At 39.0% G+C, this 13,551-nt stretch overlaps 1 protein-coding gene across 3 annotated transcripts in view; it reads right to left on the bottom strand.

Moving 5' to 3' along the window:
• nrg3b (neuregulin 3b) overlaps positions 1-13,551 on the bottom strand; it is a 652,113-nt gene that overhangs the window by 32,433 nt on the left and 606,129 nt on the right. For all 3 annotated transcript variants that reach the window (XM_057825278.1, XM_057825276.1, XM_057825277.1), the window contains one exon: positions 5,463-5,563. In XM_057825278.1, the coding sequence (XP_057681261.1) occupies positions 5,463-5,563 (101 nt within the window). The remainder of the gene's footprint in view (positions 1-5,462; positions 5,564-13,551) is intronic.

Below are 13,551 nucleotides of genomic sequence, written 5' to 3' on the forward strand. Positions count from 1 at the left end.
CATGCATTCTGTAGACATTAGATGGCAATTATGACCATGTCGCTAAATTTGGTAATTTAATTAAACAAGTGAATATAGTTTTTTCATCCCGCTTTGACGCTGTGATGTTCGGCTATGTTCATTCCCCTTTAAGAAAGCAGCCAGTGTGATTACGTATGAAGTCATGTGGTTATCAGGAAGTCAAACAAACAGAAGCTCGGTAGGCTAACACTAGTGGCTAACGCTAAAAGCAAACGTGATGGAGTGTGGCTTAAGGGAGCTTCGCCAAACTATCACCTGACATTAAGTAGAGTCTTGGCGGCATCCAGATGGGCTTTCATCCGCTGCCCTCCCTGGTTCTCTCGATTTCAGGAGCGGGGGCATTCAGTGCTTTCTACTGGTAGCCAAGCCACAGGCTAACGCTAGTGGCTAACGCTACAAATGAACGAGATGGAGTCGGATAGCAGCTCTAATCTTGTCGAAACGACTGAACTAAATGAGTGGATTGGGCACAGATTGCATCTAATTATTAGTATGTCGCGTTATTTTGTATCTGTGTGTGTGTGAGTGTGATTTCTCTGATAGCTTTTATGATGGTAAAGCATTCAGCATGAAGTACAATCCAACAGTGAAACCTATATGACCGTTTAATGGCCACAGCTATTTTTCCTGTATGTGCTTGCTTTATTCTATGTCATTACTGCCATCACAAAATCTTAAATGTTCCATTGGCATAAGAGCAGTACATCTTTAATGTTTGTGTATCTGTGTGGGGGGTGCATGTGTGCGTGCATTTGTTAAAAGATGCTATGGGGGAAAAAAACCTGAAACCTTGAAGTTAACACTTGTGTTGATTAATTATGTCACAGCTGCCATTAAAAATAGGTTGTCTGTTTGAAGTGTACTGTTCAACCTGTAAGTCATTTATGTTACAATGACATGTTTATACAGTCGTCGTATTGATTTTTATAATGTTGTACATTGTTCAAGTCATACAAGCTGTTCTAAATGTTCATACTTGAATTCTTATTGTTTACCATACATTTTTATACACTTAATGTTTAGACTGCATGTACAATTGAAAGCTGGTAAATAAATCAACGGGAAATGGTTAATTGGTATTTCATGCATTGATTTTCAAATTATATAACAGTCCGCTTGGGCGAATTTATCGTCATTTATCGTTATCGATAAAATCTGCTCAATTTACCGTGATACGTACACTTAAGGCCATATCGCCCAGCCCTGGGAAACATTTCGATATACCTTTTCAAATAAGTCCATCCCTACAATCTTCAGAGCAACTATTGTTTCAGGGCGCCAAATTTAAATAAGCAAGTTGCTCTGCCCCACCCTGTATTTGTAAAGGGGGAGTAAAGTGTAGTTCAACGTTCGACAAGTATAAGGTTAACAAATTTATTTTTCATGTTTAAGGTGATTAATTCGACATTTTATAGTGACCAACTTCCCGATTAGGTCGAAAAAGTTTCATATTATGCGACAGGTCTCTAGACTGCTCCTAAATTGGGGGCCTTTCACCCCTAAAACTTGATATGACGCAAGTACATTTTTCATCTACTTACACCTAGTAGGACTTTTGCATGTTGATTATTATTATTATTTTTTTTTTTCCTGAATTGTTTTGTAGCTGACAAACTTCTACTCCACACTTAAGCCTAATTGTTGGTGGCAATGTGCAAATAAGCTGCGAAAGCATTGCATTTATCAGTAATAGAGTAAAATTGAGTGGAAATGAAAATATTGACAGGGTTCCTCTAGCTCATGGAAAGTTAATTCAAGACATATTAATGTTGTTTGAGGCCATGTCTAAACCTGCCAGGGTTTTTGTAAAACAAAGGATCCTGCCCTAATACGTCCGGAAAAAAAAAATTACGTCTACACCAGCATGTTTGTAGAAAAATGAAGCTTCCACAGTCAACCGAATGAATTCAATTTCTAAGTAGATTCATAACAGTGCGCGAAAATAATTTTCCATAATACAGGTAATCGACTTAGGCGATTTGGACTTTATGACGCGGGAGTCTCGTCCGCCATTTTGCCTCCATTCTCTTTTTTTCCGCACAAACAGTACCTAATTGTACCTCACAGTATCTTATTTTTTACTTTACTTTATTAACATGACTTGTTCTGTCCTCACTAAATGTGAAGTTGTTCATCTTGACAGACAGCAAACAAAGCAATTGTGCTTTTTTGAAGCTTTTTACTTCCTTCACTTCTGACAATTTGTAAAGCTGTAGCACATATATGCACACATCTGTTCAAAACAACACCCATTTTAACGATTAAACACCTGACACAAAACAATTGGAGTTCAAAAGTCCATTTAGTCTGATCAATATGCAAATTTAGTAGATTAAATTTGCTGAATTTGCTTCACAAAAGTCCTCTAGTTTAAATGCTACGAATGCTAACGTATTTACAATTCACACTCCACTTACTGTAGCTCTAAACTTAATTAGAAATACATACAAAAACATATTAGCTGAAACAACTTACAGCCTTATGTGGGCCAAACCAAAGTACAGCAATCCTTTATCCATGAGAAACATCTGAGTGCTCCTGTATGGGCGCATTATTGAACGACATTCCAGCCAGACCCAACGCTGCCACCAGAGGGCAGTGTATCCTCCACCATTAAACAAAATACAATACTTTTGGACTTTTTAGTTAGTTATTTAGAATTTTTAAAGGTTTAATTTCGACTTACGAGGAAATTCTGGTTACGTCGCCAGCCTAGGAACGGAACTCGTTCGTAATCAAGGACTACCTGTATGCATGTGTTCTTCAATAAGAAGCAATGCAAGAGTTTATAAACTTAATGGAAGCAAAACGCACTAATTTACTCCAAATGTAAATATTTGTCTCATGTGTGACGTAGGGACAAAGTTTGCCGCAGTCAGTGATGTTTCCACAGTTATTAGTGTCCCCATAATAGCGCTACAAATGCATAATTCGCACATCTTCACTTTGGACGAAGTTTTTTTTAAGAACAATCGTTTAAATGTAACCGTAGAAAGAGTTATTTTTGCCAAATACCCTGCTACATGTAGAAATTGCCCTAGTCGTTGCTAAAAGTCCCACTGGCCCCACTCATTTCCGCTATCATCCACTTATCTTTCATCTCTGGAGTAGTCCCCACTTCTTTTAAAACTGCTGCCATCACTCCAATTCTCAAGAAACCTGGTGCTGAGTGCTCAAATTTCAACAACTTCCGTCCCATATCCAACCTACCTTTCATCTCTAAAATCCTCGAAAGAACGGTTGCCTCTCAGCTCCCTTCTCATCTATCCCACAATAACCTCGATGAACAGTTCCAGTCGTGCTTTCGCCCACTCCACAGCACTGAAACAGCACTTGTTAACATAACCAATGACCTCCGCATGGCAGCTGACTCTGGATTTCTCAACATCCTCATCCTCCTGGACCCATCTTCAACTTTTGACACCATCAGTCACGCCACCCTCCTCCACCGTCTTTCCATTATTGGCATATCACCCACACCCCGTTGAACTGATTTTCATCCGATCTTTCTGGAAGTTCATTACACAAAACTCAAGTCCCTTAAATCCACTCCCTCACCCATTACCTCTGAAGTCCCTCAGGGCTCTGTCCTCGGGCCCCTACTGTTCATCATCTACCTACTTCCCATTATCAATATTTTCCATAAATTCAACATCAGCTTTCACTGTTACGCCGATGACACCCAGCTCTACCTGACTTCCAAACCCTCCTCCTCTGTTCCGCACAGCTTCCTGACTAACTATATGGTCTGGGTTTACATCCTGTATGGCGTTGTGCGGGGGATCCGCAGGGTGGAAGGCAACATAAATAGTCTGAAATATCAACAAATCTTCGATGCCTCTTATGCCCCTTTCCCACTGAAACTAGTGGGTCAACGTGTGTTTTTTCCAAGCCGATGCAACCCACTAGCAATTGGCATTTCGCACCTTTCCCATTGACAAAAATAAGCCGTGTCTTTTTTTTTTCACCCGTCTAACCTCCCACCCCTCCTCAGCCGTGCGTAAGGTTATGTGACGTCACCACGCTAAGATGCGCGTCGACAAATGCGACAGAATTCATTCAGTTCAAGGAAGTAAACAATGCAGAGCAAAATGGAAGCCTCCTTTCCGTTTGTGTTCTGTTTGCATGCTTTTTACTGCCCTCAAAATGGTCGAAATGCAGCAAAGGATCAACACTCTGCTTGTGCTGAGGCAACGTAGGCGACGTGAATTCTTCTTCTACTACCTTTGTTGTGAGCATCGACATACCTACGGTTGTGGGGCGTGTTATATGGGAGGCGACTGGCACGTTGTTATGACTCAATACGTAAGAGCCTACGTCACCACGTAGATTAGGGTGTTGACTGTTGACCCGGGGTTTTGCTTTCACACTGCATGACGATCAGAGCCGAGGTGATTTTAACGCGGGTCGCTTGGCGGGTTGATTGACATGGGTCGAGGCGGGTCGCTGCACCTTTCCCACTGCCACCAAAAGCCGATTGTTAGTGGGTTGACACGGGTTTTTTGGCCAGTGGGATGGGGTATTACATTCCTAACATAAAAAGGGACAAATTCTGCAGCAGGATGGTGCTCCATCGCATACTTCAATCTCTACCTCAAAGTTCTTCAAGTCAAAGAAGATCAAGATCCTCCAGGAATGGCCAGCCCAGTCACCAGACATAAGCATCATTGAGCATGTCTGGGGTAGGATGAAGGAGGAAGCATGGAAGACGAAACCCAATAATGTTGATGAACTCTGGGAGGCATGCAAGACTGCTTTAATTGATTTTCCTGATGACTTCATCAATAAATTGTATGAATCCTTGCCGAAGCCCACGGAAGTCATACAAAATATTAAATTTGGATCTCACAGCACCACTACTTAATTCGCTTATGTTTTGTAGCATATTTTTGTATTTGAAGTACATTTTTTGTCCAATTTTCTCACTACTTTCTGTAGGCGACAACTTTTGTCTTGCCAAAATTTGACCTTTATGTCTTTATTAAATGATAAATCTTTTTTCAGTGAAACAAATATATTTTTGTACATTCAACATCATTTGGGAGGGTCTTAGCTTTCATATGAATCATTTCTGAAACCATTTGAATAATTAAAAGTCAGGTTATTAGCATTTGTTTCGACAAAATGGATAAGCGACAATACTTCCATGTTAAAACCTGAGGTTAATCATGCTATAAGATGAAATGTGAGCATGAAACAACACGTGAAATTCATCACCTTAAAATTAGAAATGGCATTAAATCATTTAAGACAAAAATGTCATTCTTTTCCAATAAGAAAAACAGAACTGTCAAGCACTGCTTTTCGTCGCACTTGACCATCAACCGCCTCAATCATATATACAGTACATCATATGTTTACTGTCTAAAGGTCACCATCTTGCATGGTGATTGCATTCCCCGTGCGCACGCTTGAGTGAGTGACGCGGGCCGCTTTTTCACCTGAAGCGTTTCCCCTTCAACTGCACTCTTCCCAGAACGGGCGGCGACACCGTCGAAGCTCTCGGTGAGGCGTTGGCGGCGCGGCCGTGGGGTCCACAGCTCTGTAACGAAAACGAAATGTCATTATCATAAATGCATGTGGATTGTGACTTGTTGGGGTGAGCAGTGTCAAATCTGACCTTCAGAAGAATAGCTGCGTAATTATCGGGATGAATAGTGTCCTTTGCGTTCAATGTAATGCTAGTGGACTGGCATGGATGCTGCCTTTGTTGACAATAGGTCTGCCATAAAGGAATATTTTGATTGTTGATTAATCACAGATTCCTCACTTTTACATTAGTCTGGGCTTTACACTTTAGCTGGAAATGTGAATTGGAACCAAGAATAATGTGATGAGAAAAGGGGATGTCGATTATCATGGGATAACGTATTGTAATCATACGATTGTTTTCCAAAGCAAAAAGCTGATCGAGGACAGCAGAAAACAATACAGGTAGTCCCCAAGTTACGACATACTCGACGCTGGAATCCCGTCTGCCATTTTGTCTCCAGGCTTTTTTTTTCCCTGTTTTTGTTTTTTAATCGCACAAACAGTACCTAATTGTACCTCACAGTAGCTTGATGACTTGTTATGTCCTCACTAAACGTTAAGTTATTCAGCTTGACAGACAGCAAACAAGTGCTTTTTGAAGTGCTTTACTTAAACTTACATACTTATAGCTGTTCTGCCATTGGCTATTGCCGAGCATTCCTGGCATCTAGTTGGCTAAGAGGGGACCTTGACTGTATGTGTATGTATGACATGAGTGAATCAACTTTTTTTCTTTACTCTGTTTATTGCGGAATAATATAATTGTAACATGTATCTGTTACATTTTTGGATGCATTTTGATGCATGATAAAAAGATTTATGTCTGAATTTTGGAGGGGTAGGAACGGTTGGGGCAGTTACATGGAAAACGTATCTCTATATACAGAATTTTCAAGTTACGAAACGACCAGAACCAAATTATTTTTAAAGTAAGGTACTACTGTATTTAATATTCTGAAATTTATAAAAGGGGGTATTTACGTTGTTTTTAATTGATTTTAAACATCTACTTTTAAATACAACAAACAAAAGTCAAAACAAAATAAAAGACAATATTTACTAATTACAATGTACTGTTTTCTATTTTTATTTACAATAAGTAAAACAAACAAACAAAACAAAAACTGACTGATACAAATATTAATTTTGCCATCCCTACATGACATTCAAAAAGGGTATATTGAGTCCCCCCCCATATTAATAAAATATAAAATTCCAAATATACAGTACAGTGCAAAAGTTTTAGGCAGGACACCTGCCTAAAACTTTTGCACAGTACTGTATATATATATATTTTTTAATTATTAAATTTATTAGGATCATGGAAGCTTCCACTTGGGGAAAATATATACATACAGTATATCCAGTATATACATAATAAAAATATACAGTACTGTGCAAAAGTTTTAGGCAGGTGTCCTGCCTAAAACTTTTGCACAGTACTGTATATTTTGTAAAATATGTAAAAAAAAAAAAAAAATATATATATATATATATATATATATATATACATATACATATATATATATATACAGATATACGTATATACTGGACTGTCTCAGGAAATTAGAATACACAATATTCTAATTTTTTGAGACAGTCCTGTGTATATATACAGGACTGTCTCAGGAAATTAGAATACACAATATTCTAATTTCCTGACTGTCTCAGGAAATTAGAATATTGTGTATCCTGTATATCCTGTATATATACACAGGACTGTCTCAAAAAATTAGAATATTGTGTATTCTAATTTTCTGAGACAGTCCAGTATATAGAATGTTTACAGTTTCATACACATGAAAAATAATATATATATATATATTTTTAAAGTTTGCTTTTTATTTATTTTTTTACATTTAACACTCATTGACTGCCATTGGTGCTACACATTCAATCTGGTCCATCCATTCATGGGTCTGACGTGTAGCGGCATCAATGGCAGCCAATGAGTCGAAACAAAAATATTAAAAAAAATAGGTCAACAATATCTCCAAACAATAAATCATCCATCAAATGAGTTATACCGTGATCGTTGATTGTTAATAACTTAATAATAGCAGCCCTCCTTGACAATTCACTTTATTAGTGTTAGCATTGATGCTAACAATGTCCCTAATCAACCTGAAAAGCTGCTTGAAGCAACATTTGTAATTTTACCGATTTACATCATGTTTTAAGCACAAATGTCTTTCATTGTTTTGAAGCAGGCCATTTTAATTTGAAGTATGACTCAATGTAATATCTTGCAAAACAGATGCTGGCCTTATTACAGTGAATCATGATTCGGAATAAGGAGGGCACATATTAGCGCAAGCTAATGATATACTCGAAAAGCCCTCTTGCATCAAGGGCTTTAATTTAATGTATGATTCAATGTGTGCTGCAATATGATTTTTGGGCTTTATTGAAGTGATGTGCACTTTGGAAAGATAAAAATAAACGGTTTATTTGATTTGGGGGGGACATAAGAGCACATTATCAGACTAATCTCATCTATAAAGGCTCATAAAGGGAGTCATCTGTGACTATGTAAATTAATTTGAGATATTATTAGTGCATGCTAAACTGCCCTTTTGTGGCGTTTAAAAAAAGGATTTTAAAATGGGATTTTTTTGGTGATTGCGTCATTATATAAGAGATACAGTGGGGCAAATACGTATTTAGTCAACCACTAATTGTGCAAGTTCTCCAACTTGAAAATATTAGAGAAGCCTGTAATTGTCAACATGGGTAAACTTCAACCATGAGAGACTGAATGTGGAAAAAAAAACTGAAAATCACATTGTTTGATTTTTAAAGAATTTATTTGCAAATCATGGTGGAAAATAAGTATTTGGTCAATACCAAAAGTTCATCTCAATACTTTGTTATGTACCCTTTGTTGGTAATAACTGAGGCCAAATGTTTTCTGTAACTCTTCACAAGCTTTTCACACACTGTTGCTGGTATTTTGGCCCATTCCTCCATGCAGATCTCTAGAACAGCAATGTTTTGGGGCTATCGTTGTGCAACACGGGGTTTCAACTCCCTCCACAGATTTTCTATGGGGTTGAGATCTGAAGACTGGCTAGGCCACTCCAGGACCTTGAAATGCTTCTTACGAAGCCACTCCTTTGTTGCCCTGGCTGTGTGTTTGGGATCATTGTCATGCTGAAAGACCCAGCCACGTCTCATCATCAATGCGCTTGCTGATGGAAGGAGATTTTCCCTCAAAATCTCTCGATAAATGGCCCCATTCATTCTTTCTTTTACACAGATCAGTCGTCCTGGTCCCTTTGCAGAAAAACAGCCCAAAAGCATGATGTTTCCACCCCCATGCTTCACAGTGGGTATAGTGTTCAATTCAGTATTCTTTCTCCTCCAAGCACGAGAACCTGTGTTTCTACCAAAAAGTTCTATTTTGGTTTCATCTGACCATAACACATTCTCCCAGTCCTCTTCTGGATCATCCAAATGCTCTCTAGTGAACCGCAGACGGGCCTGGACGTGTACTTTCTTCAGCAGGGGGACACATCTGGCATTGCAGGATTTCAGTCCCTGGCGGCGCATTGTGTTACTGATAGTAGCCTTTGTTACTGTGGTCCCAGCTCTCTGTTGGTCATTCACTAGGTCCCCCCGTGTGGTTCGGGGATTTTTGCTCACCGTTCTTGTTATCATTTTGACGCCACGGGGTGAGATCTTGAATGGAGCCCCAGATGGAGGGAGATTATCAGTGGTCTTGTATGTCTTCCATTTTCTAATAATTGCTCCCACAGTTGATTTCTTTACACCTATTGCAGGTTCAGTCTTCCCAGCCTGGTGCAGGTCTACAATTTTGTCTCTGGTGTCCTTTGAAAGCTCTTTGGTCTTGGCCATGGTGGAGTTTGGAGTGTGACTGGGTGAGGTTGTGGACTGGTGTCTTTTATACCTATAATAAGTTAAAACAGGTGCCATTAATACAGGTAACGAGTGGAGCCTCGTTAGACCTCGTTAGAAGAAGTTAGACCTCTTTGACAGCCAGAAATCTTGCTTGTTTGTAGGTGACCAAATACTTTTTTTCCACTCTAAATGGGAAATTCTTTAAAAAAATCAAACAATGTGATTTTCTGTTTTTTTTTTCTTCCACATTCTCTCATGGTTTAGGTTTACCCATGTTGACAATTACAGGCCTCTCTAATCTTTTCAAGTAGGAGAACTTGCACAAATGGTGGTTGACTAAATACTTATTTGCCCCACTGTATTAACCAGTAACTCTTTATTTGACAGCGGCAACATAAAACTGTCACAAGACCAAATGAACCCCATTTATTGCTTCAAGAAGCTTCATTTGGCCATCACTGCTCCCTTAGGGGAGACAGTCAACCTCTGCTGCCACCTGCTGTCGTCCAACATGCCTCCTAGCATGCATTGCAGCACTACAGATTTTTATTACAATCAAAATTTATGTTCTGTGCCAATTATTTCTTCAGTTACTGTTCTAGTTGTTTCATTAATTGCTAGTTATGGTATTTGGTAACACTTTATTTGACAGTGGGGCCATAAGACTGCCATAAAACCATCACATGACAATGCCATGAGCATTAACGAATGCTTATGCTTTTGAATGGATGTAAAATATCCGAGCTGGACATAAATGGAGTTAGTGACATAATTAGCCAGATGAAACTAAATGACAACAGTCATAAGCATTCATTAATGCCCATGATAGTGTAATTTCATAATTATGACGGTCTTATGGCGGTTTTATGACGCAACTGTCAAATAAAGTTTTACCAAATACCAAAACTAGCAATTAATGAAACAACTAGAACAGTAACTGAAGAAGTGATTGGCACATAACATGAATTTCAATTGTAATTAAAATCTGTAGCGCTTTATCTGATTGGTCGTTAAAAAAAGGAGGGCCCGGTTGGTGAGTACTGCGGCCCATAGCTGGACACTACTCGTTTGACACGCCTGGTCTACTAAAATACAATTCCACTGGTGAACTGTAGAGGGAGCCATGGAGCCCTCCAAAGAAATCCAATTATTCCTCATTGCTGATTTCATACAGTTGATCTTGGAAGCATTTTAAAAAAGTGATGTAAGAAATCACTCGAGGGTAAATACATAATGTGAGGAGAGAGCTGAGTATCGGCGCGCTCCATAAGTTTTATATCCCCTGCCAGGGACAGAAAGCTGTGGCTCAATAGCGTAATTCCCCCGTGCACCAACGGCGTCTTTAATTACGTTTTACATTCTAAAGCTCCGATTAGAAAAGGACCCTCCGTGCAAGACCCTCACAGACAACAATGAATTCCCCCCCACAGGCACGAGATTACGGTGACTGCTCTCCGGCCCAGATCTCCATTCGTCTTCTCCCCCGGTCTCATCAAAATGAACATTATCTGTCGACAATCCCCCCGGAGTGGAAATTAGCCGATAATTCTGTTTTTTCCGCGAACATGCCCCTTTTCTTTTCTCTCGGATTTGTATCGCGTCGAAAGGACGTCCCACGACATCGATTTCTGCGTTTAGGAGGATCCGTTTCATAAACCTTATGGTTGAGGAGACTCTCGCGTTTCAGAATGGTGGTATTTTGTCAGGGGATTACAGAGGGAACCAACCATCCGTGCATTTTTTACAGCTTATCCTGTTCAGGGTCACGGGTAAACTGGAGCCCATCCCAGTGGAATGTGGGAGAAAGGCAGTCTGCATGCTGGATTGGTCACAGGTCAATCGCATGGAGAAACCCATGGAAGGGGGACGGACTCCCCCCTATGAAGAATTACACCACTGGAGACCAAGGGGAACCTCTAGTCCACAGGTGTCAAAGCAATTCCGCAAAGGGCCAAGTGGGTGCAAGTTTTCCTTCCAACCAATGAAGACACCTTTTCACCAATTGTTCTCTTAAAAGTGTCACCAGTTGATTGCCGTCAGGAAGTGCTTGTTTCAGCAGAAACCTCATTCGTCAAACTGTCTGTGCTGTTTGGGTCGGAATGAAATCCTACACCCACTTGTCCTTTTGTGGAATTGGTTTGACACCTGCGCTCTAGTCAAACTGTGAGGTTGTTCTCCATAAGCGGATTTTAATGGGGGGCCAGGCGGGCCAGGCCCCCCCGGTGGCCGAAAAGTGTCACTGCGTTTAATTGACTTCGCTACAAATATACAAGTTGTAAAGCAATAAAACTGCAACAAAAATGAATGAAATGAACAAAAAAATATATTTTTATAATCGGTCAAAATTAGACTTCGAACTGATCATGTGACTAGCAACTTAGACGGTCATTTGCTTTGCATATAATTTTCAAAGAAATAATGAAAAACATTTTTAAAAAAATAGGGGAGGGCAATTTTATTTTTCTAATGATTTTTTTTTTTTTTTTTGATTGAAGCAATTTTTTTCTACATTTTGACACAAATGTCCTACCCATAATATGGCCCAAACACAAAAAGGATTGCTTCAATCAAAGAACACTTTTTCGATACAAAATTAAGTGTTCAAATCAGAGGTTGCGTTAGACTTTTTCGCTGTCTGTCAATTTGACTGACAGGGTCATAAAAATCCAGTCATAATCTTTTTACCCGTCACTTAAATTTTTAAAATGATAATAATGACATATTCAATAGTGTTTAGTTTTCATTCATTTTTAATTAATATTCTGTCCAAACAAGCTTAACAGAGAATCCACACCGTGCTATCACACATCAGCAGATGAATACGTAACTTTTTCTCCGCAGTGACAAAAACAGCTGACTGTGGCCACAGTAGGTAGGCTACATATGGAACAATGAAATTAACAGTTCACCTGCTGTGGCCTGAACGCAGTCTCACACCTTCCTCCTGGTGCGCATGGACTTGAATTGCGTGCCCGCTTGTGCATAATCAAATGTCTCAAGAAGAAACTTTTTGGAAGAAACTTCGGACACTCAGTTGCCTTGACATTTTTCCGAGTAAGGCCAACGACATCATGCATCAAGAGAGACAATAGCTAATTAATATGCTCACTCGCCACCCTGTGGTCTGGGGTGTGAATTGCAACCTGTCAAAATGACAGATGGACTTGTTTTTTCTGTCACCATTTTAAAAAACCGGTCAACGACGGAAAATATTCGGTTAATGCGACCCCTGGTTCAAATTCCATTTTTTCAATCTTAAATATTTTTTTTGCATTCAAAAACTTTTTCCTTGAAATTTTTCTTTTCTTTTTTTTTTTTTTCTATTAAAGTGATTCTTTTTTAAAGTATATCTTTTGAAGCAACTTATTTTTTGATTGAATAATAAAGACAAAAATGTCCTAGCCAAAATGTGGCCCAAAATCAAATCAACATTAGTTCAATCAAGAAAGGTGCTTCAATCAAAAAAAAAAAAAGCTTTTCACATGCATTTTCTTTGTTTCAATTTTTTTTTTTTTTTTTTGGGGTTAAAGCAACTTTTTTTGGGGTTGAAAATATATATTTTCATTGAAGCAACTTTTTTTTTTTTTTGATTGAATAATAAAGCCGCAAATCTACCTCCATATGGCTCCGCCCAGGGGATACAATTTTTGACTGGGGCAACTACATTGGCACGACACCAGTGGGCCTACCATATTTAACGAATGACGATCTTGGCGAAAAGTATTGCCTAGGCAGCCTGATTTAAAATTCCCCTCAAGAATGATGGGAAACAAAAAAACGCTCATTGTCAACTTATTTTTATAGATATTCTTGTAAGTTAATTTGATTGCTGACACTGCATTTCGGGGTCATCAACATGTTGTGCCCCTGCCCCAAAAGTCCAACTCCGCCTATGTTGTTCTCCCAGATGCCTTGCACTGTCAATGGCTAATGAGTTAAGTGAATACTGCTGGCCAAAAGTATTGGCACCCAAGCAATTCTTTCAGATAATGCTCAATTTCTCTCAGAAATGATTGCAAATACAAATGCTTTGGTAGTAATATCTCCATTTATTTTGCTTGCAATGAAAACACATAAAAGAGAATGAAAAAAAAAATTTATCATTATCATTTTACAGAAAACTCCAAAAATGGGCCG

This window comes from Corythoichthys intestinalis, chromosome 21 (assembly GCF_030265065.1).
Source record: "Corythoichthys intestinalis isolate RoL2023-P3 chromosome 21, ASM3026506v1, whole genome shotgun sequence".
NCBI lineage: Eukaryota > Metazoa > Chordata > Actinopteri > Syngnathiformes > Syngnathidae > Corythoichthys > Corythoichthys intestinalis.